At 48.1% G+C, this 20,241-nt stretch overlaps 1 protein-coding gene across 2 annotated transcripts in view; it reads left to right on the top strand.

The window, feature by feature from the left end:
• qsox1 (quiescin Q6 sulfhydryl oxidase 1) overlaps positions 1–20,015 on the top strand; it is a 170,796-nt gene extending 150,781 nt beyond the window's left edge. For both annotated transcript variants that reach the window (XM_038794995.1, XM_038794994.1), the window contains one exon: positions 18,928–20,015. In XM_038794995.1, coding sequence (XP_038650923.1) covers positions 18,928–19,742 — 815 coding nt within the window. In that variant the 3' untranslated portion in view covers positions 19,743–20,015. The remainder of the gene's footprint in view (positions 1–18,927) is intronic.
• Positions 20,016–20,241: the final 226 nt, after the last annotated feature.

The following is a 20,241-nucleotide window of genomic DNA, read 5'->3' as shown; positions in this document are numbered from 1 at the left end:
CCTGCACACAGTGCTGGGATTGTTACTGCCCCTGTGCACAGTGCTATCAGGGGGCAGTGCTGGGATTGTTACGGCCCCTGTACACAGTGCTGGGATTGTTACTGCCCCTGTACACAGTGCTGGGATTGTTACTGCCCCTGTACACAGTGCTGGGATTGTTACTGCCCCTGCACACAGTGCTGGGATTGTTACTCCCCCTGTGCACAGTGCTGTCAGGGGGCAGTGCTGGGATTGTTACTGCCCCTGTACACAGTGCTGGGATTGTTACTTCCCCTGTACACAGTGCTGGGATTGTTACTGCCCCTGTACACAGTGCTGGGATTGTTACTGCCCCTGTACACAGTGCTGGGATTGTTACTGCCCCTGTACACAGTGCTGTCAGGAGGCAGTGCTGGGATTGTTACTGTCCCTGTACACAGTGCTGGGATTGTTACTGCCCCTGTACACAGTGCTGGGATTGTTACTGCCCCTGTATACAGTGCTGGGATTGTTACTGCCCCTGTACACAGTGCTGGGACTGTTACTGTCCCTGTGCACAGTGCTGTCAGGGGGCAGTGCTGGGATTGTTACTGCCCCTGTATACAGTGCTGGGATTGTTACTGCCCCTGTACACAGTGCTGGGATTGTTACTGCCCCTGTACACAGTGCTGAGATTGTTACTGCCCCTGTACACAGTGCTGGGATTGTTACTGCCCCTGTACACAGTGCTGGGATTGTTACTGCCCCTGTACACAGTGCTGGGATTGTTACTGCCCGTGTGCACAGTGCTGTCAGGGGGCAGTGCTGGGATTGTTACTGCCCCTGTACACAGTGCTGGGATTGTTACTGCCCCTGTATACAGTGCTGGGATTGTTACTGCCCCTGTACACAGTGCTGGGACTGTTACTGCCCCTGTGCACAGTGCTGTCAGGGGGCAGTGCTGGGATTGTTACTGCTCCTGTACACAATGCTGTCAGGAGGCAGTGCTGGGATTGTTACTGCCCCTGTCCACAGTGCTGGGATTGTTACTGCCCGTGTGCACAGTGCTGTCAGGGGGCAGTGCTGGGATTGTTACTGCCCCTGTACACAGTGCTGGGATTGTTACTGCCCCTGTACACAGTGCTGGGATTGTCACTGCCCCTGTACACAGTGCTGGGATTGTTACTGCCCCTGTATACAGTGCTGGGATTGTTACTGCCCCTGTACACAGTGCTGGGATTGTTACTGCCCCTGCACACAGTGCTGGGACTGTTACTGTCCCTGTGCACAGTGCTGTCAGGGGGCAGTGCTGGGATTGTTACTGCTCCTGTACACAGTGCTGGGATTGTTACTGCCCCTGTACACAGTGCTGGGATTGTTACTGCCCCTGTACACAGTGCTGGGATTGTTACTGCCCCTGTACACAGTGCTGGGATTGTTACTGCCCCTGTACACAGTGCTGGGATTGTTACTGCCCCTGTACACAGTGCTGGGATTGTTACTGCCCCTGTACACAGTGCTGGGATTGTTACTGCCCCTGTACACAGTGCTGGGATTGTTACTGCCCCTGTACACAGTGCTGGGATTGTTACTGCCCCTGTACACAGTGCTGTCAGGAAGCAGTGCTGGGATTGTTACTGCCCCTGTACACAGTGCTGTCAGGAGGCAGTGAAGGGATTGTTACTGCCCCTGTACACAGTGCTGGGATTGTTACTGCCCCTGTACACAGTGCTGGGATTGTTACTGCCCCTGCACACAGTGCTGGGATTGTTACTGCCCCTGTACACAGTGCTGGGATTGTTACTGCCCCTGTACACAGTGCTAGGATTGTTACTGCCCCTGTACACAGTGCTGGGATTGTTACTGCCCCTGTGCATGGTGCTGGGATTGTTACTGCCCCTGTACACAGTGCTGGGATTGTTACTGCCCCTGTACAAAGTGCTGGGACTGTTACTGCCCCTGTGCACAGTGCTGTCAGGGGGCAGTGCTGGCATTGTTACTGCCCCTGTACACAATGCTGTCAGGAGGCAGTGAAGGGATTGTTACTGCCCCTGTACACAGTGCTGGGATTGTTACTGCCCCTGTACACAGTGCTGTCAGGAGGCAGTGAAGGGATTGTTACGGCCCCTGTACACAGTGCTGGGATTGTTACTGCCCCTGTACACAGTGCTGGGATTGTTACTGCCCCTGTACACAATGCTGTCAGGAGGCAGTGAAGGGATTGTTACTGCCCCTGTACACAGTGCTGGGATTGTTACTGCCCCTGTACAAAGTGCTGGGACTGTTACTGCCCCTGTGCACAGTGCTGTAAGGGGGCAGTGCTGGGATTGTTACTGCCCCTGTACACAATGCTGTCAGGAGGCAGTGAAGGGATTGTTACTGCCCCTGTACACAGTGCTGGGATTGTTACTGCCCCTATACACAGTGCTGTCAGGGGGCAGTGCTGGGATTGTTACTGCCCCGTACACAATGCTGGGATTGTTACTGCCCCTGTACATAGTGCTGTCAGGAAGCAGTGAAGGGATTGTTACTGCCCCTGTACACAGTGCTGGGATTGTTACTGCCCCTGTACACAATGCTGTCAGGAGGCAGTGAAGGGATTGTTACTGCCCCTGTACACAGTGCTGGGATTGTTACTGCCCCTGTACACAGTGCTGGGATTGTTACTGCCCCTGCACACAGTGCTGTTACCAGCCCTGGATTGAATGCAGTTTTTTCTTCATAACGTGACAGAATGTTGAACATTTCTGCAAGTGTTAAGAATTAATGTGGTTGCTCAGTTCCTCTGACGGACAAATTGGAACTGGATGGCTTGAACTCCCTTGGATCATTGAAGTTTTGCTCAGGCAGCCGGTGTCTACTGCAGCCTTCCTCAGCCTTGCCTTCTGAGAAGTGGAGAGGTGGCAGCTGAATATGGCACGTGGAGCTGGCCTCTCCCTAGGGGAGTGTGTTTGAAGCGTGCCGTTTAACTCCAATCCTTAAGGGTCAATGAAGCTTGAAATCCTACCATTTGTAAAGTGTCAGTACAATTAATTTGCACCCCCCCTTTTCAGAGTCACTAATGACAGTTGGGATCTTTGAGGGTTTTATTGGCCGTATAGTGTCCTGAGGGAGCTGTTCTCAATCTTTTCACTTCAGGAACTAAATAGACAGCGGATTACACGCCGAATGAAACAGTTTACATAGAGTTGAAGTAAAACTGTTCCACTCGACTGACTGGCTTGTAATTCAAACATTTTGGCAAAAGAAGCCGATGCATCTGAGAAAGCTTTCTCCAGTGTCATTGTGGAGACGTCGCAGAAAGCAAACGTCTATTTGTTCCTGTGTCAGCCTGAGGCACAGACAGGCAGATAGTTGACCTACAAGGGTCAAATTACCAGGAGACATTTCACAAACTGCCGTTGTATTCCTGGAAATTCAGAAGATTAAGGGGTGATGTGATTGAAGTCTTCAAGATATGATGGGTAACAACGACAATCATTATTGTCACAAGTAGGCTTACATTAACACTGCAAGGAAGTTACTGTGAAAAGCCCCTAGTCTACACATTCCGGTGCCCATTCGGGTACACTGAGGGAGAATTCAGAATGTCCAATTCACCTAACAAGCACGTCTTTTGGGATTTGTGGGAGAAAACCGGAGCACCCGGAGGAAACCCACGCAGACACGGGGAGAACGTGCAGTCTCCGAACAGACAGTGACCCAAGCCGGGAATCGAACCTGGGACCCAGACACTGTGAAGCAACAGTGCTAACCACTGTGCTAGCGTGCAGATTTACGAAATCCACTTGCTGTTCCGTGGTGAGGCTAGGACGAGGGTGCGTAGTCGAAGAACGACAGCCAGGCTCTCCAGATGTGATATGAGAATGGAATTTAACAAGAACAGTAAAAGTTTGCAACTCTCCTTCACCAACAACAATTGATGCAAGATCAGTTGTAAATATTAAATCTGAGATTGATAGATTTTGTTAAGCAGATGTATGAAGGAGGGGGGTGGGGGAGAAGAGGTGATCTCATTGAATGGTGAATAGTACAAGGTGCTAAGTATCTTTGCCAGTTTCTGTGCTCCCAATTCAGATATTCAATGAGGTTGGTCAGATTTACAGCGTGTGCTGGCCATAAGGTAACTCTCAGCAATGGGGCTGGCTTCTCCATTCCCCAAGCCGAGTGTTTCTTAGCAACGTGCCGTTCGCTGGCGGTGGGGTGCTCTGCTCCCGTCACTTGTCAATGAGATTTCTCATTGAAGACAGCCGTAAAATCCGTGGGTGGGTGAGCGCTGCCGGCGGGAACAGGGAATTTCCAACGGCGGGAGAATTCTGTCCATGGTCTTTCCCCCCAGTTCCCCTAAATGTAGCCGATGACCGTCTGCCCACCACATACGCCCCTCCCCCACCAACTAACATTGCCACTCGAGGTGAAGGGCAAGTAAAAATGGCAGCAGGATGAAAATAGGGTGCATTTGGAAACCAAATGAACTTGAAATTCTAAGGAGAAAAGATAGCTAATTCAAATAACTCCGGCCACCATAAATACCCTTGTCCCTTCATACCTTATCTGGTCCCCTGGAGGACCAAGTGAAACCTTCTCAATATTATTTCATGGCTAATCAGGGCTGGGCAATAAGCCTTGGCCTAGCCAGTGACATCCACAACTCGCAAATGAACTTTAAAAAGTAATCTCATGCCATGTCTTGTTGCATTCTCTCCTCCTGCCTGATTGTGCCATTGTTCCCTGAAGACACACATCACATGTTAAAAAGGTGTGGGGTTGAGGGGATGGTTGGTGAGAGAAACCAGCTGGACTTGTGACTGCTAATAACTGCTATTAGAATGAATCAACACTTTCTCATTGACCTCTTGAGCTTATGCTATCGTGCTAAATCTGTGTCAGACATTCCAGCTCTTCAGAGGCGTCAGCTGGTAAATTAAATAAGTCAAAGATCCGCGTAGACGTTTGTTCTTGTCCCTATCCAGCTCCATCAGGCAGCACGTGATGGGATTGAAATTGACTGACGTCTTTCATTGATGTATTCAATTAGGGTCCAAGTACAGAGGAGGTCAAGTACAGCAGAGCTTAATTAAATATTCCTGGTGTTCTATTATTTCCCGAGGACTCTAACTTGTCCAATCTCATTTGCGACCTGTGAACAAAGTAAATGCTGTCGGTGAGAGGTCGTGACCAGTGCCGGACTTGAATCTTGGTCTCTCCCTTATAACTGGAAGATGGGGCAACAGGATGACACAAAGTACAGAACAGCCCGCTGAGGGGGGGAAATCATGTCAAGCTTTACTTCTTTATTTATGTCTCTGGGAGAATTTTCCCCGCACCTCTCCTCTTCTGAAGGCACAGAACCCCACCATCACCTTCACCCTCCCTACTGTACTTCACCCCTCGCATCCTTAATGTATCAGTGTAAGATGGTCACCAGGATATCCAGTGGGGAATTCTGAGAACTGAGAATGTGTAACTCAATACCACAGATATCAAAGGGAATCGAGACAACCATATGAAAGAGAAGAGAATAGATGATTACAATCAGACTTAGACCAGAAAAGATGGAAGAAGGCTTCCGTGGAGCTTAACCACTACATGGAGTGTTTGGGCCAAATGTGTCTGTGCCATATATCTTCCATTAGTGTTGTTCAAACTTTTTTTCCCGGGACCCACTTTTGCCAACTGGCTGACCTTCGGGATTCACTCCAGCCGAACCTCGCGACCCACAATGGCAGACCTTCACAACACACGCCATGTTTGCTTACTTTTAATGCGAGAGGCGAGCCTGCTTGGTTCTCACAATCTCACTGCAATCAGAAGGAGAGGGCAATGCGCATATGGGTGCAGACTTCAGCCAGCTCCTTTGTGCCGTCTACATCTTTGTGAGAATAGGAAATCTAACCCCACACAAGTAGGTTGCCATGAAGGGCGATTGCAGCAAAGTGCTTGTTTTACTCAGCACTGGATACTTCTTGGAGATGCTACTCCAGAATGCTGACAACTTCATAGGCTTTTGTCGTGCTTTTAACATGGTATCACAGATCAACTAAAACAGTGTAATCTTTTCACTTGCAGTCAGATGTAAGTTAATAACTGACTGGAGTCTCAACCTCCAAACAAATTTTTCACCCACTTCTTCTCTTTCAAAATCAGAAACTTCTCCTCTCATTTGTTGCACGTAACACAAATGAGCTTTGAATTCTTATTTGCATTGGCACAATTGACCAAACCATACCTCAATAATTCACCTTTATACTGCTTTCTACCGGAGTTAAGTTTCTTCTTGGTAGGCTGCTAACCAGTTGGCTCTGGAGCTCTGCACAGAGCCAACAATATCACTACTCTGTCCTGCCGTAGGCTCTCCTGTCCAGCTCTCTCCAGCAGATTCAGATTCAGATCCTGGCCAGTAGGTACACTGCTTATTTGTGTCTCCGGCCGCCTCAGACTTGTACGAAAATGATCCATCTTCACGTTCCTCTTGCCTTGCTTACCAGCAGCTAGAACATAGAAGAAGCTCTCATCCATGATTTGGCGGCAAAAGCATGTACGTGCAGGGCGCTTGATGTCAAGTGCCTGTACAGGACACATAGCCTGCTCACTGGTGCTGCCTCTGACTGGAAGACTGCAGATAGCCTCATTTCTGTGCATTGAACAGGAGGCAGCAGCCGCTATTCTCAATTTAGAAGCCGGTCACGTCCATTGGGCACTGCTCCCGTGATAGGGACCACTTCAGGAACACCGCAGCGGATGTTCCACAAACCTCCCAACACCGACCCTCAGGTCGCAACCCGCACGTTGAAAAACCGTGTCTTATATCATCTTATATAATGTCAGACTCCGCTTCGGGTATTGGCTATTTGATGCTCAAAGCAAAGCTCAATGATGACCATATCCTAACCCAGACATGTACGTACAAATGCAGACATGCACGCACAAATGCAGACACGCACACACAAATGCAGCCACGCACATACAATTGCAGACAAGCATATACAAATGCAGACATGCACACACAAATGCAGACACATGTACACAAAGGCAGCCATGCACACACAAATGCAGACATGCATACACAAATGCAGCCACACATACACAATTGCAAACAAGGACACACATGCAGATGAGCACACACAAATGCAGAAATGCACACATAAATGCAGATGCACATGCACAAATGTAGATGTACACACACAAATTCAAATGTGCATACACAAATATAAATGCGCACACACAAATGCAGACTTGCACACACATGAAAATGTGCACACACAAATGCAGGCCAGCACACCCAAATGCAGATGTGCATGTACAAATGCAGGCAGGCGCACCCAAATGCAGACATACACACACAAAAGTAGATGTGCACACATGAATGCGGACGAGTGCACACAAATGCAAATGCACATACACAAATGCAGACATGTGGGTACACATAGAAGACAAGTACACACAGACACACATGCACACATAGATGCATGCACACACAGGCACGCACAAGTGTAGACATGCACATGCACACAAACACAGACACAATGCAAACATGCAAACAGACACGTGGACACATACACATGGGCACATGGACACAGACTCTGAAACATGCACAGAATTACACACACACAAACACACAAAATAAATAAAAGTGAGCACTACAGGTGCTAAAAGCACATTGCAAGCTTTCGACACAGGTCAATCTTCCCCTGAGTCTAGAAGGAGCTTTGCCCAGCCTCCAGCTGACACTATTTCCAAGCCTGGGTAGACCTGATCCTGATATCAAGAGAAAACTGGAAAAAAAGGTTTCTGGCATTTCTAGTGCAAAAGCCAGCCATTTCTTTTACATTTCTTGTGAATTCAGACTGAAGAGAAGGCTCCAGTAATTTGTATGGATTTGGGGTTTCACGGAACTATCAGGCTGGGCCATGGAATAAAATCAGCGCTCCCAACAGGCAGTTTAGGTTAAACCTCCTCCCCTCATCACATCCCTTCGGTTGGAATCCTGTCCAGCACACACTAGGCCCAAGGAGATGTGGTTCCAAGGACCTGTGGGGAATAAAGAGGTCTTGCCCTTGAAACGGAAGCAACTGCCAAAAGAGATCATGAACTTTACTTTGAAGGTAACCTGTCAAAGCAGTTGATGGACTAAATGTGGTGGCTTGTTAGTCGGGAAAGAACCACGAGCCATCACATTTGCATTGATTATCCAAATGCATCATTGGGACTTGCAGTCTCTTGGCTTTCAGACTCCAGCGGCAACTGCACCTTGCTCCAGCAATTCTATTTGCGTCTATTATTCATCCCTATTAAATGCAAAAGACTTGAGTTCGCGAAAGGGTTAGTTTGGCCAGGGACCAAGGGAGTGATGCAAGACGTCCAGTGTTGTGAAGGGTGTATTAGACTCTGGAGAGAAGGAGGAGCAGCTGTACCCTCATCCCTTTGTAAAGGAAAGAGGGCTGCATTAAACACTCTGGGGTGCAAGGAATGGATGAAGGGCATCATGTGTATTAGTAAATGGAACAGGACTGTTCGTCGAGAGAGAGAGTGGAAGTGTGGGTCCCACGGGGTGGTGGATTTATTCATGAGCATTAGGAAAATTCATGAGGAAGTTACGACTGAATAAAATGGGAATTGCCTTGTTTTAAGAGGGAATTTTACACTTCTGCTTGTCACAGTATATTTTCCATTTGTCCATATTACTGTTGGGTTGGAAATAGTGTCAGCTGGAGGCTGGGCAAAGCTCCTTCTAGGCTCAGGGGAAGATTGACCTGTGTCGAAAGCTTGCAATGTGCTTTTAGCACCTGTAGTGCTCAGTTTTATTTATTCTGTGTGTTTGTGTGTGTGTAATTCTGTGCATGTTTCAGAGTCTGTGTCCATGTGCCCATGTGTATGTGTCCACGTGTCTGTTTGCGTGTTTGCATTGTGTCTGTGCTTGTGTGCATGTGTGTGTCTACACTTGTGCGTGCCTGTGTGTGCATGCATCTATGTGTGCATTTTTAACACATTTTATTCCAAACACAATCAAATACAGACATCAAATAATATCTCAAAATAAACAAGTGACAGTTTGTATCATTTCCCCTTGTTTTTCCCCTAATTCCCCCATTCCCTGTCCCTCCCCTCCCCACTTCCTCCCCACTAATGACAAACATGTCATCAAAAATACACAGAAACGGCGTCCACCGCACCTTAAAACCCCTCTTTTGACCCTTGGCCGGGATCCTCCCCCAACTGGCGGGCGGGCCATACCGGCGCCTAAGAGTGGAGTGAACCACTCTGGCTTCAGGCCGCCCGGAAGGTGCGGAATCCTCCGCACCTTCAGGGACGAGGCCAGCGCTGGAGTGGTTGGCACCGCGCCAACCGGCAGCAATTGGCCTCTACCAGCCGGCGCAAATTGCCGCATGCGCAGGATCACCAGCGTGTTCTGGCGCATGCGCAGAACCGCTGCCGTGTTTCCTGCACATGCGCAGGGGGTTTCTTCTCCGCGCCGGCCATGGCAGAGCTTTACACAGGCCGGCGCGGAGGGAATGAGTGCCCCCACGGCACAGGCCAGCCCGCAGATCGGTGGGCCCCGATCGTGGGCCGGCCACCGTGGGAACCCCTCCCCCCCCGGGGCCGGATCCCTCCGTGCCCCCCGAGGACTCTGCAGGCCGCCCTCAGAGCCAGGTCCCGCCGGTACGGACCTGGTCTAATCCACTCCGGAGGGTCTGGCCAAAAACGGGCGGCCGCTCGGCCCATCGGGGACCGGAGAATCGCCGGAGGGGTCACTGCCAACGGTCCCCGACCGGCACAGCGCGATCCCCGCCCCCACCCATAAAACGGCGCCAGAGAATTAGGCAGCCGCCGTTGGAGCGGCAGGGCGGGATTCACGCCGCCCCCGGCGATTCTCCGGCCCAGCGGGGGGGTTGGAGAATCCTGCCCTTGGTCTTTTGTAAACTCAAAGCATCATACAGATCCCCCAACCAGGCTGCAACCAACGGTGGTGATGCCAACCTCCTGAATAAAATCCATCGCTAGCAATCAGAGAGACAAAGGCCATGACATCGGCCCCCTTCCCCTCCATCAGCTCCGGCAAGTCCGACTCCCCGAAAATCGCCACCAAAGGACACACCGTCATCTTAACCCCCACTATCCCTGAGAAAGTCTCGAACACTGCCTCCCAAAAATCTTCCAGCTTTGCACACCCCCAAAATTTGTGAGCGTGGTTCACTGGCCCCCTCCCACACCTCTTGCGTGAATCCTCCATTCCCAGGAGAAACCCACTTATCCAATTCCATGTCATATGAACCATGTATCATCTTGAATTGTATAATCATAGAATTTACAGTGCAGAAGGAGGCCATTCGGCCTATTGAGTCCGCACCGGCTCTTGGAAAATGCACCCTACTTAAGCCCACGCCTCCACCCTATTCCGTAACCCCACCTAATCTTTTTTGGACACTAAGGGCAATTTATCGTGGCCAATTCACCTAACCTACACATCTTTGGACTGTGGAAGGAAACTGGAGCACCTGGAGTAAACCCACGCAGACTCAGGGAGAACGTGCAGGCTCATCCTTTCACAAGAGGAGGTCAAATTGACCTAATGCATTATTTTGCTCCATGCCCCCCACCCCAGCTCGATCCCCAGCTCTTCCTCCCAATTCTGCTTAATCACTTCCACTAGCGCCTTCTCCTTCCCCCTCAACAACCCGTAAATATCTCCTATCCGCCTCCCTCCTTCGGGAGCCAGAAACATTTCTAACAGCATATACTCCGGTAGGGGACAAGGGTAACCTCTTTTGTGCAAAGTCCCACTCCCGCAAGTACCTAAACTCATTCCCCTTGGCAACCTGAACTACTGCGATTCTTCCAACCCCAAAAACTTTCCCTCAGATAACAGGTCCCTTACCCGCTCTAACCCTTCACCACGCCACCTTCCATACATCGCATCCATCCCGCCAGGTATAAACCACATAAAGGGGCCACTACTGACATATGCCTCCTCGACTGGTTCCAAATCTTGATTGAAGACACCACCACAGGATTACGATATTCCTCCCCAGAGAAAATGGGATCGGAACCTTCGCCAAGGCCTTCAAACTTGTCCCCCTACAAGAGGCCTTCTCCACCTCCACCCATTCTGACCCCCCTCCCCTCCTCCACCACCATCATCTCACATTCTTGGCAATCGTCACCCAATAATAATGCAACAGGTTTGAGAGCTCTAAATTTCTCCAGCAGTCCATAAATCATCCCATGTTCTCCAGTGGATTTGCAATGTACAACAATAAATCATCGGCGTACAATGCCACCCTATGCTCTCTACCTGCCCTCACAATCCTCTGCCACCAATTTGAAGCCTGCAGCGCAATCGCCAAAGGATCAGTGGCCAACACAAACAGCAACAGAGACAGCAGGCAACCCTGCCTTGTCACCCGCTGCAACCTAAAATACCCCAAATTCATCCCATTTATCCTCACACTCGCCGTAGGGGCTGCATACAATAACCGTAACCATGTCACAAATGTCAGCCCAAACCCAAACCTCCTAAGAATCTCAAACAAGTACCGTCACTCCACCCAGTCAAAGGCCTTCTCTGCATCCATTGATACAATCACCTCTGGCACCGTACACCATGACATGGTCATAACCACATTCAGTAACCTCCTGATAATACTGGACAACTACCACCCCTTAACAAACCCTGACTGATCCTCCAAGACCACATCTGGCACACACCCCTCCAAACACTTCGCCAACAGCTTGGCCAATACCTTAATTTCCATGTTCAAGAACGAGATGAGCTTATAAGACCCGAAGGGATCAAAGGGATAGAGACCTGTGCCAGCGTGGCAAGCAACTCCTATACCAACAGCTCCCTAGTCGGGGCCACCAAATACCTACGATCCACCTCGACAATAACTTCCAACAGCCTCTGCCTTTCCTCCCCATCAACCCTGTCCCAATGGGCCTTAAAAGAAATAACCTCCCCCCCCCGAACCACCGCCATCAGTGCCTGCCAGAACATGGCCGCAGGTAACTCCCCATTTTGATAAAACTGCACGCAATTCTTCATCACGAATGTAACCTTAGCTCAACATTTTTTATCAGCCAAGAGCGCTGAATCATACCTCCACGTCGGCCTGTGCACCCGCTCCATCTCAACCCTCATGTCCACAGAATGTGTCACATGATCTGAAATTACTATTCCTGCAGACTCTGCGCCCATGTCCCCTGTCAGCCTGCCTCTCCCACCACAAAGAAATCGATGCGGGAGTATATCCAATGAACATGCGAGAAGAGGACACACTTCCATACTCCCTCTGGTTTAGCCCCTCTGGGGCTGGTTTAGCTCACTCAGCTAAATTGCTGGCTTTTAAAGCAGGCCAGCAGCACGGTTCGATTTCCGTACCAGCCTCCCCGGACAGGCGCCGGAATGTGGCGACTAGGGGCTTTTCACAGTAACTTCATTGAAGTCTACGCGTGACAATAAGCGATTTTCATTCATTTCATTTCATTCTCAACCGGGTGCCTAAACCTCCATGGATCCAACCCTCCCACCCCTCCGCAATAAATATCCCCATCTCCCTCACCATCCCCGACCTCCCCATTGACTTGGGACTAGATCTATCCACCCTTGGGTCTAATACGCAATTAAGATTGCCCCCTATAATCAACTGGTAGGTATCCAGGTCCGGGATAACTAACAGCTTCTTAATAAAGTCTGCTTTGTCTCAATTAGGCGCATATACGCTCACCTAAACCACTGGTGCCCCCGCTAACACCCCACTCACCACCACCTTCTTACTGAACAGGATTGCAACCCCCTTGATTTAGAATCAAATCCCAAGTGGATCGTATGCCCCCCCTATCTCTTTCTTAACCGCATCTAATCCTTCATTCGTAGATGTGCCTCCTCCAGGACAACCACCTCTGCCCTTAAACTCTTTAGGTGTGCAAACAGCCAAGACCGTTTAATCAGACCATTTAATCCACACATATTCCATGTTACAATCCACACTGGGGCCTTCTGACCTCCCCCTCTGCCAAGGTCCTCTCTCTTCAACGAACACAACCCTACCCAACCATCCATTTCCTCACTAACCTGGGCCCATCAAAAATGGCCGCCTCCCTTCATCCTTAACCAATACCCTCCCAGGAAATCAGCTGCGTCACCAGCTTCTTCCCCTCCCTCCCAGTGTGGCAGACGACAATGACCCTTCCCCCTCCTCCATTTTTTCCAATGGTGCTGCACCACAAACATCTCCAACTCCTGAGCTGAGGGCCTCACCGACTTTTGCCAGTCTGATACCCTGTAGGCATTTCACTCTGGTGGAGAAACCACCACCCTCCGCTCACCTCACACTTTATCCACAAAGGTTACACACTAAACGGGCAGAAAGGGCCAAAACCAACACCGCCGAGCAGAAGCCACCCTGTGTGTCAACTTTCAGACCATGGTCTTCATCGAACGTCCTGTTGGGTGTTTTATAACACCCCTCAGACACATATATGCACAGACATACACATAAACACACCCTCACACATGTATATTATATATACACAAACATATATATGTACTCACACATATTATACCTACATGGGTGGCATATGGCGCAGTGCTTAGCACTGTTACTGAGGACCTGGGTTCGAATCCTGGCCCTGGGTCACGGTCTGTGTGGAGTTTGCACATTCTCCCCATGTCTGCGTGGGTTTCACCCCCACAACCCAAAGATGTGCAGGTTAGGTGGATTGGCCACGCTAAATTGCCCCTTAATTGGAAAAAATTAATTGGGTACTCTAAATTAAAAAAAAACAGATATTATATATACACACATATATATGTACACACACACATACATACACACACCTCAGCAGTGAGTATAAACTTTCTATTTTTCTGCATGTTTAAGACACAGGCAATGAAATCCCAAAGGGATCATCCTAGTTTCAAAGTGCAACTTGAAGGGAAAGCTATGGATGGAGACCGACAAAAACCCATGCAGAATTTCAGGGCCCTAATTAATTAGTCGCTTGCTAGAATTAATTTTGTCTGATAGGATTGGGGGTGAGCTGCTTCAGATAGTTCCAACTTGTGTCAAAGTTTTAAAAGAATTATTGCAAAAGGTTACGTTCATTGATGTTAGGATATCCCAGAGAGCTTTAGAGCCAATGAAGTATTTTAACGTGTAGCGTTACTATTGTAATGTTGGGAAGCACTGAGCCACTTTGCACACACCAGGTTTCTGCTAGCAGCAATGTGGTAACGACTGGATGATTTGTTTCAGAGATGTTGGTTGTAGGATAAATATTGGACAAAGACAGGGAGGGCTCTCCTGTCTCCTTCAAATTACTACCATCTATTTGAGAGGCCGGACAGGACTTTGGTTTACCACTCCTCCAAAAGATTGTACCCCAGACAGTGCAGCATTCCCTTACTACTGACTCAAGTGTCAGCCTGAGATTTTGTCCTTAAAGTCTGTGGAGTGTAACTTGGACCCACAATCTTCCAGTAAACAGGTGAGAGTGCTATCCATTGAGCCACAACTGACAGCCAAGCAAGTACCCAATCTCCAATAGTGCCAGCAAAGGGCGCATGGGTGCTGCCAAACCGAGAGACACTCACTGTACCAGGGAAATGCAAGGGCAATTCACAGCCAGGTATAAGGTTGGGGAAGAAACCATGCCAATTTTCAAGGTTAGATTCAATGAGAGGGGGAAATAGTATAGAGATATTGGAACAGTGTGAGTAAATGTGTTTTGGAATATTTGCTCAGACGTGTCAACACAGACTGGTTGGAACAAGTAGCCCGTTTCTGTGCTGTAACATCTATTTATTTCTATGTTCATGCATTTGCTACATAAACAATAGAAGCTTTCACCCATAAGTCCTGCTGATGAAAACATGTTCCTTTAAATGCTGGGAGCTACGGCAGATTTAATACAATGGACAGAAGCCACAGTCTTTTGTTGAAAGTCCAAAGTATTATGAGTTGTAAGCAGCAGATGGCTTTGGATGAACAGTCAAGAGGCCTGTGTGATTGGAAACTCGTGTCTTGCTGTCCAGACTGGTAACCCGGTAATGAAGTGTCCAGTCAATCTGCCTTGTTAGCAAAAGAGCTTTTAACTGTTCAGCCATCCATCAAGGAGCTCAGAGCAGTTGAGCTCCAAAGTCTCAGCAGACTCACTAACCTCGAGTCCATCACTACAGCTTGTTATCTGGCAGTGTCCCAAGTGCCACATTATCGTGAGGGTCAGCTGTCACTGTATTGTCTACTTGCCTCTCTGTCTGTGCCATCGGATGGTATGGTAATCCAAATATATTGACTGACAAAGTAAATTCCTAAAATGCTTAAACTTTGGAATGGTGGCCGGATTCACCCGGGCAGAGAGCTCTGCTTCCTGAAAGAGCTACTACAGTAAGGGACACAATATGGTGGCACGGTCATATATCCTCTGCCAAAGAGGAATCTACAAATCCCTGGAATACAACATGATATTGGGGCACGCTTCTATTTAGCCTGGTACCCACTCTCAGAGTGGCACTCAACAAAATCGACTGCAATCTCCTTGTCATTATTTCAACAGGAATATCTGGTTTCAATGTCTGTATGTTTCAGAATTCCAGTCAACACCATCCAACTGCCAGGTTATTCCAATGTTGGTCAAGAGCCAATGGGACATTTGGCTCTCTGATGTTAAATAGAAAATTAAGAAAGTTACCAGTTCACTCAGGAGCTTTTAAGTTCCACTTCACAGCAATCCCACTTTCCTACAGGTAGTGACACTTTAAATCCTGCTTCCCACAAATTCCAGTAATACTTTATGTCCATAGATTGGTGAAACCATTTTTGTGAATAAAATTCCACTTTTAAGAAAATTGCTTATTTTCATCTACCTTAATAGCATTTTTTAATATTCCTTTACAAGATGTGGGCATCACTGGCTCGGCCAGCATTTCCTGCGCATCCCTAGTTGCCCTTGAGAAGGTGGTGGTGAGCTGCCTTCTTGAACCGCTGCAGTCCATGTAGTGTACGTGCACCCACAGTGCTATTGGGGAGGGAGTTCCAGGATTTTGACCCAGCGACAGTGAATGAATGCTGATATATTGCCAAGTCAGAGTGGTGTGTGGCTTGGAGGGGAACTTCCAGATGATGGTGTTTCCATGTGTCTGCTGCCCTTGTCCTTTTAGATGGTGGCAGTCGTAGGTTTGGAAGGTGCTGTTGAAGGAGCCTAAGGACATGCTAACATGCTAGGACATGCTAATAACGTTACATTCTTCAAAACCACACCTTGCAAAAGCATCTGTTCCTGCACTTTTACAACTGGGTTGTTAACTTCAAGGCAAAGACTGATATTCAACAATGTTTAATCAAGAAGAATTTTAGCACAATTTGCGCTGTGCTGGCTATGAACAGGAAAGTTAAGTCTTGACATAATAAAAAAATGATTCCCTGAATGTAAAGCCAGGAGTGGTTCCCCCAGCTCCTTTGCAAGTATATCAGCTGCAGGTCACACCCACCCCTCCTACTTTGCTCATCCTGTGATGTCAGTATGGGAAACCCCAGCAATTTTCACGGTCAAACCACTTTCAAATGTCAACTTTGCTCAGTTGGGAGCGCTATCACCTCTGACTTTGAAGGATAAAATCCGTAGAATCCCTACAGTGCAGAAGTTGATCATTCAGCCCATGAGGTCTGCACCGACCCTCCGAAAGAGTATCCTACCGAGGCCCAATCACACCCGCCCTATCCCCATAACGCTGCCTAACCTGCTAATATTTGGACATTAAGGGGCTATTTAACATGGCCACTCCACCTATCCTGCACACCTTTGGACAATGCGAGGAAACCAGAGCACCCAGAGGAAATCCACGCAGACACGGGGAGAACATGCGAACTCCACAAAGACAGTTACCCAAGGCTGGAACCAATGCCATGACCCTGGTGTGTGAGGCAGCTGTGCAAACCACTGTGCCCATTCCAGACAGTCTCAGCTGACATTTTGGTGCAGTACCGAGGAGATGCTGCACTGTCAGAGTTATTTGAGATGAGACCACAAATCAAGGAGCCCTGTCTGGCCTCTCAGTTGGGTGTAAAAATCAATGCAACTGTATGAGTGGCACAGTGGTTAGCACTACTGCCTCACAGCTCATGAACCTGGGTTCAATTCCGGCCTCGGGTGACTGTCAATGTGGAGTTTGCATGTTCTCCCCGTGTCTGCGTTGGTTTCCTCCAGGTGCTCCAGTTTCCTCCCACAGTTCATATATGTGTAGGTTAGGTGGATTGGCCATGTTAAATTGTCTTATGGCATCCTAAAGGTTATGTGGGGTGAGGAGGATAGGGTGAGGGAGTGGGCCTACGTAGAGTGCTTCTCGATGGACCAAATAGTCTCCTTCTACACGGTAGGAATTCTAGGATCCTACATTGAGCTATTCTTCAGCCAACAACAGATTGCCTGTAAAGAAAAACAGCACGTTCTGGAAATGCTCAGCAGGCCTGGCATCAACTGTGGAGAGAGTAACAGAGTTAACATTTTAATATGACTTCTTCAGAGCTATAGATATGTAGGAATGTGATGAACCTCATGCTTTTTAAGAGGGGTGGAGCAGATGAAGCAAAATGGAAGTTGAGTGACAGGTATGAGCTAGGAGAGATAGCGCATGCTATCTTGTCATTATCACTCTGTTGTTTGTGGGATCTTGCTGTGCACCAAAATTACAACACCTTACACTACAACAGTGATTCCACTTCAAAAGAACTTCATCAGCTATAAGCTGTGATGGGATGTTCTGGTGTTGTGGAAGGCACTCTCTAAACTCAAGTCCACATTTTCTCTTTTTGTTCAGCAGCTCCCAACACTGATCACTCTGGTTGGGGGTAAGTTGTTCTTTGAGAGAGTGGAAAATATGGCAGGACTGATATTCATCATGAACCTCAAACAGTAATTATAAAGCCCCTTTGAAGGGAGAGCTGACTGGTGGTGATTTAGCCTAAGGATCACCACACCTCAGGCAAGGGGCAAAGTGGGGCCTTCAATAATAACCTCAGCCAGTATGAGAATTGAACCCAGGCTGCTGGCCTTACTCTGCGTCACAAACCTGTTATCAGCCAACTGAGCTAAACCGGCCCCTTGAGCAGTACATTAAAAGGGATGGATGGATAGATTGGAGAAGGGGAGGTTGATTCGACACATATGCTAAATTAAGTTCACAGCCATTTGAAGGACACACCCAGTGACAGGGCATTTAAGTTAAGGAAAGCTATGGTACATGTTGATGCCATATTTCAGCAGTCTTATGGTGCGAGGCAGAAGCTCACTTGGCACCAGACAGGGACTGATCAAAGTCATTTTGCTGGTAGTCACTGTGTGGGGGGGGGGGGGGGGGGGGGGGGTACTGTTCGCTCTGTCAATCTTGGCTAAATGTGAGACCAATCCTTGGTGAACCAGGAAGCCTATGTTCTTGAAGAGAATGACTAAAAACTACAGCACAGATTCGGCCCAACTGGATCATACCACTGTTTGCAGTACACACTAGCCTGTTGCCATTCTAATGCCCTCATCCTAGCCTGCCCCTATATCCCTGTGGTTCTTTTTCTCTGGTGTATGTGAACAAACCTCTTATTCCATCAACGCTATTGTCTTCAATCACTTTAAATTCTCACCACTGTCTATGTAAAAACACACTCAATCAAACCTGATCGTTGTTTGTAAACCTCGATTAGGCATTTTCTTAGTCTTCGTATTTCCAGAGAGAAGAGTCACAGAAGCCTGCTCTGTGTTTCCTGATACTTTCAATTCTAAGGTAACTTCCTTATATATCTTTCTTTGTAGTTTTTCCAAAGCTTCAATATCTTTTGTCAGTGTGGAGAGCAGAACTCCAAACAATACTCACTGTTGTCTAATCAAGATATAATTAACAGTTCTGCCGTGCAATAGTGTAGCCTCTGAATTTTACATTGTATAATCGGTTGACCTTTCTTCTTCATTCTGTCCCCGAAGGTGCACAAAGTGAGGATCCAAAATTCCCAAAGCTTCAATGGCCAGCTCCAGACATGTGTGCAGAATGTCATAGTGAGTTCGAAGGGGAGCACCTGTGGATTACCGATGAGGTGTTGAAATTTCTCAAGGCACATTATTCCCCTCAGAACATCGACAACAGTTACCTAAATGGGGTGTATGAGCTACTGAATAATCAGACAGCAAGGGAAGCAACTCAGCAAGAGCAAGAGAAGGATGGCCCAGAAAAAGAAGATGAAGAAGATAGAAGAAATGAAGACGATGAAGCGGATGAGGAAGAAGAGGAAGCACCAGTAAGAAATGATGGACAACGGGAAAACAACAAAAGCGTAACAGGGATAAGAAGGGATGGGAGTCAAAAGAGGACTTTTATTAGAGGGAAGCATATTCACAGGAGACAAGAAGATGTTATTGTGGATTTGGACTCCTTTGTGAATGAGCAATACAAAAGCCAAGCTTTGAGGGACAGGGCTGAAAATGAGAGAGCTAACCACGGAAATGATGGGGTCCACAGACCGCAGCAACAGATCCAGTCCAACGATAACTCCAAGTCACTTGACTATACTGTGTTTCAGTCGAGGCTGCATAAACGAGCGATTGGGAAAGTGCACCACTCTGGAGTCATTGCCGAGGCCACGAAGAAGAATTGGCTGTACCTGCTGGGGAAGAACTTCTCACGCGTGGACATCAGCTTGTGCGTTCTGCTGTACTTCCTGTCCTCTATGTGTCTGCTCTCCATGTATCTGTACTTCAAAATGAGGTTTCGTTGGCGGAAAACTGGATTTGCATCTGCTTAATCTGGGGTTTAGTGTAGCACGGAAAAAAATGATGGAATGAATACATGCGACTATGTGGGCCTCATGAGTGCAATGGCATCGTCCCCGTCCCCCCACCCCCACTTTCCTTTATTAGCCCCTTATAGATGAAGATGCCCTTGACTTAAGAATTTGGAACATCAGTTACCAATATTTGGAATAAATACCAATCCTTATGGGTCACTTGCGAATATACAATACTGGTCAGCTTGGGTGACAGAGTAAGGCCATTAAACAGTGAAACTTGACTATCAACATCCCGGAGTTACCATTGATTAGAAATTGAACTGCGCGAACGAAATAAATACTGTGGCTGCCAAGGCAGGTCAAAGACTAAGAATCCAATGGCGAGTAACTCACTTCCTGACCCCCCAAACCTGTCCTCCATCTACAAGACGCAAGTCAGGAGTGTAATGGAATATTCTCCACTTGCCTGGATGAGTGCAGCTCCAACGACACTCAAGCTCAACACCATCCAGGA

Source organism: Scyliorhinus canicula, chromosome 4 (assembly GCF_902713615.1).
Source record: "Scyliorhinus canicula chromosome 4, sScyCan1.1, whole genome shotgun sequence".
NCBI lineage: Eukaryota > Metazoa > Chordata > Chondrichthyes > Carcharhiniformes > Scyliorhinidae > Scyliorhinus > Scyliorhinus canicula.
The sequence above is the reverse complement of the archived record's forward strand: the minus strand, read 5'-3'. Positions and strand labels throughout refer to the sequence as shown.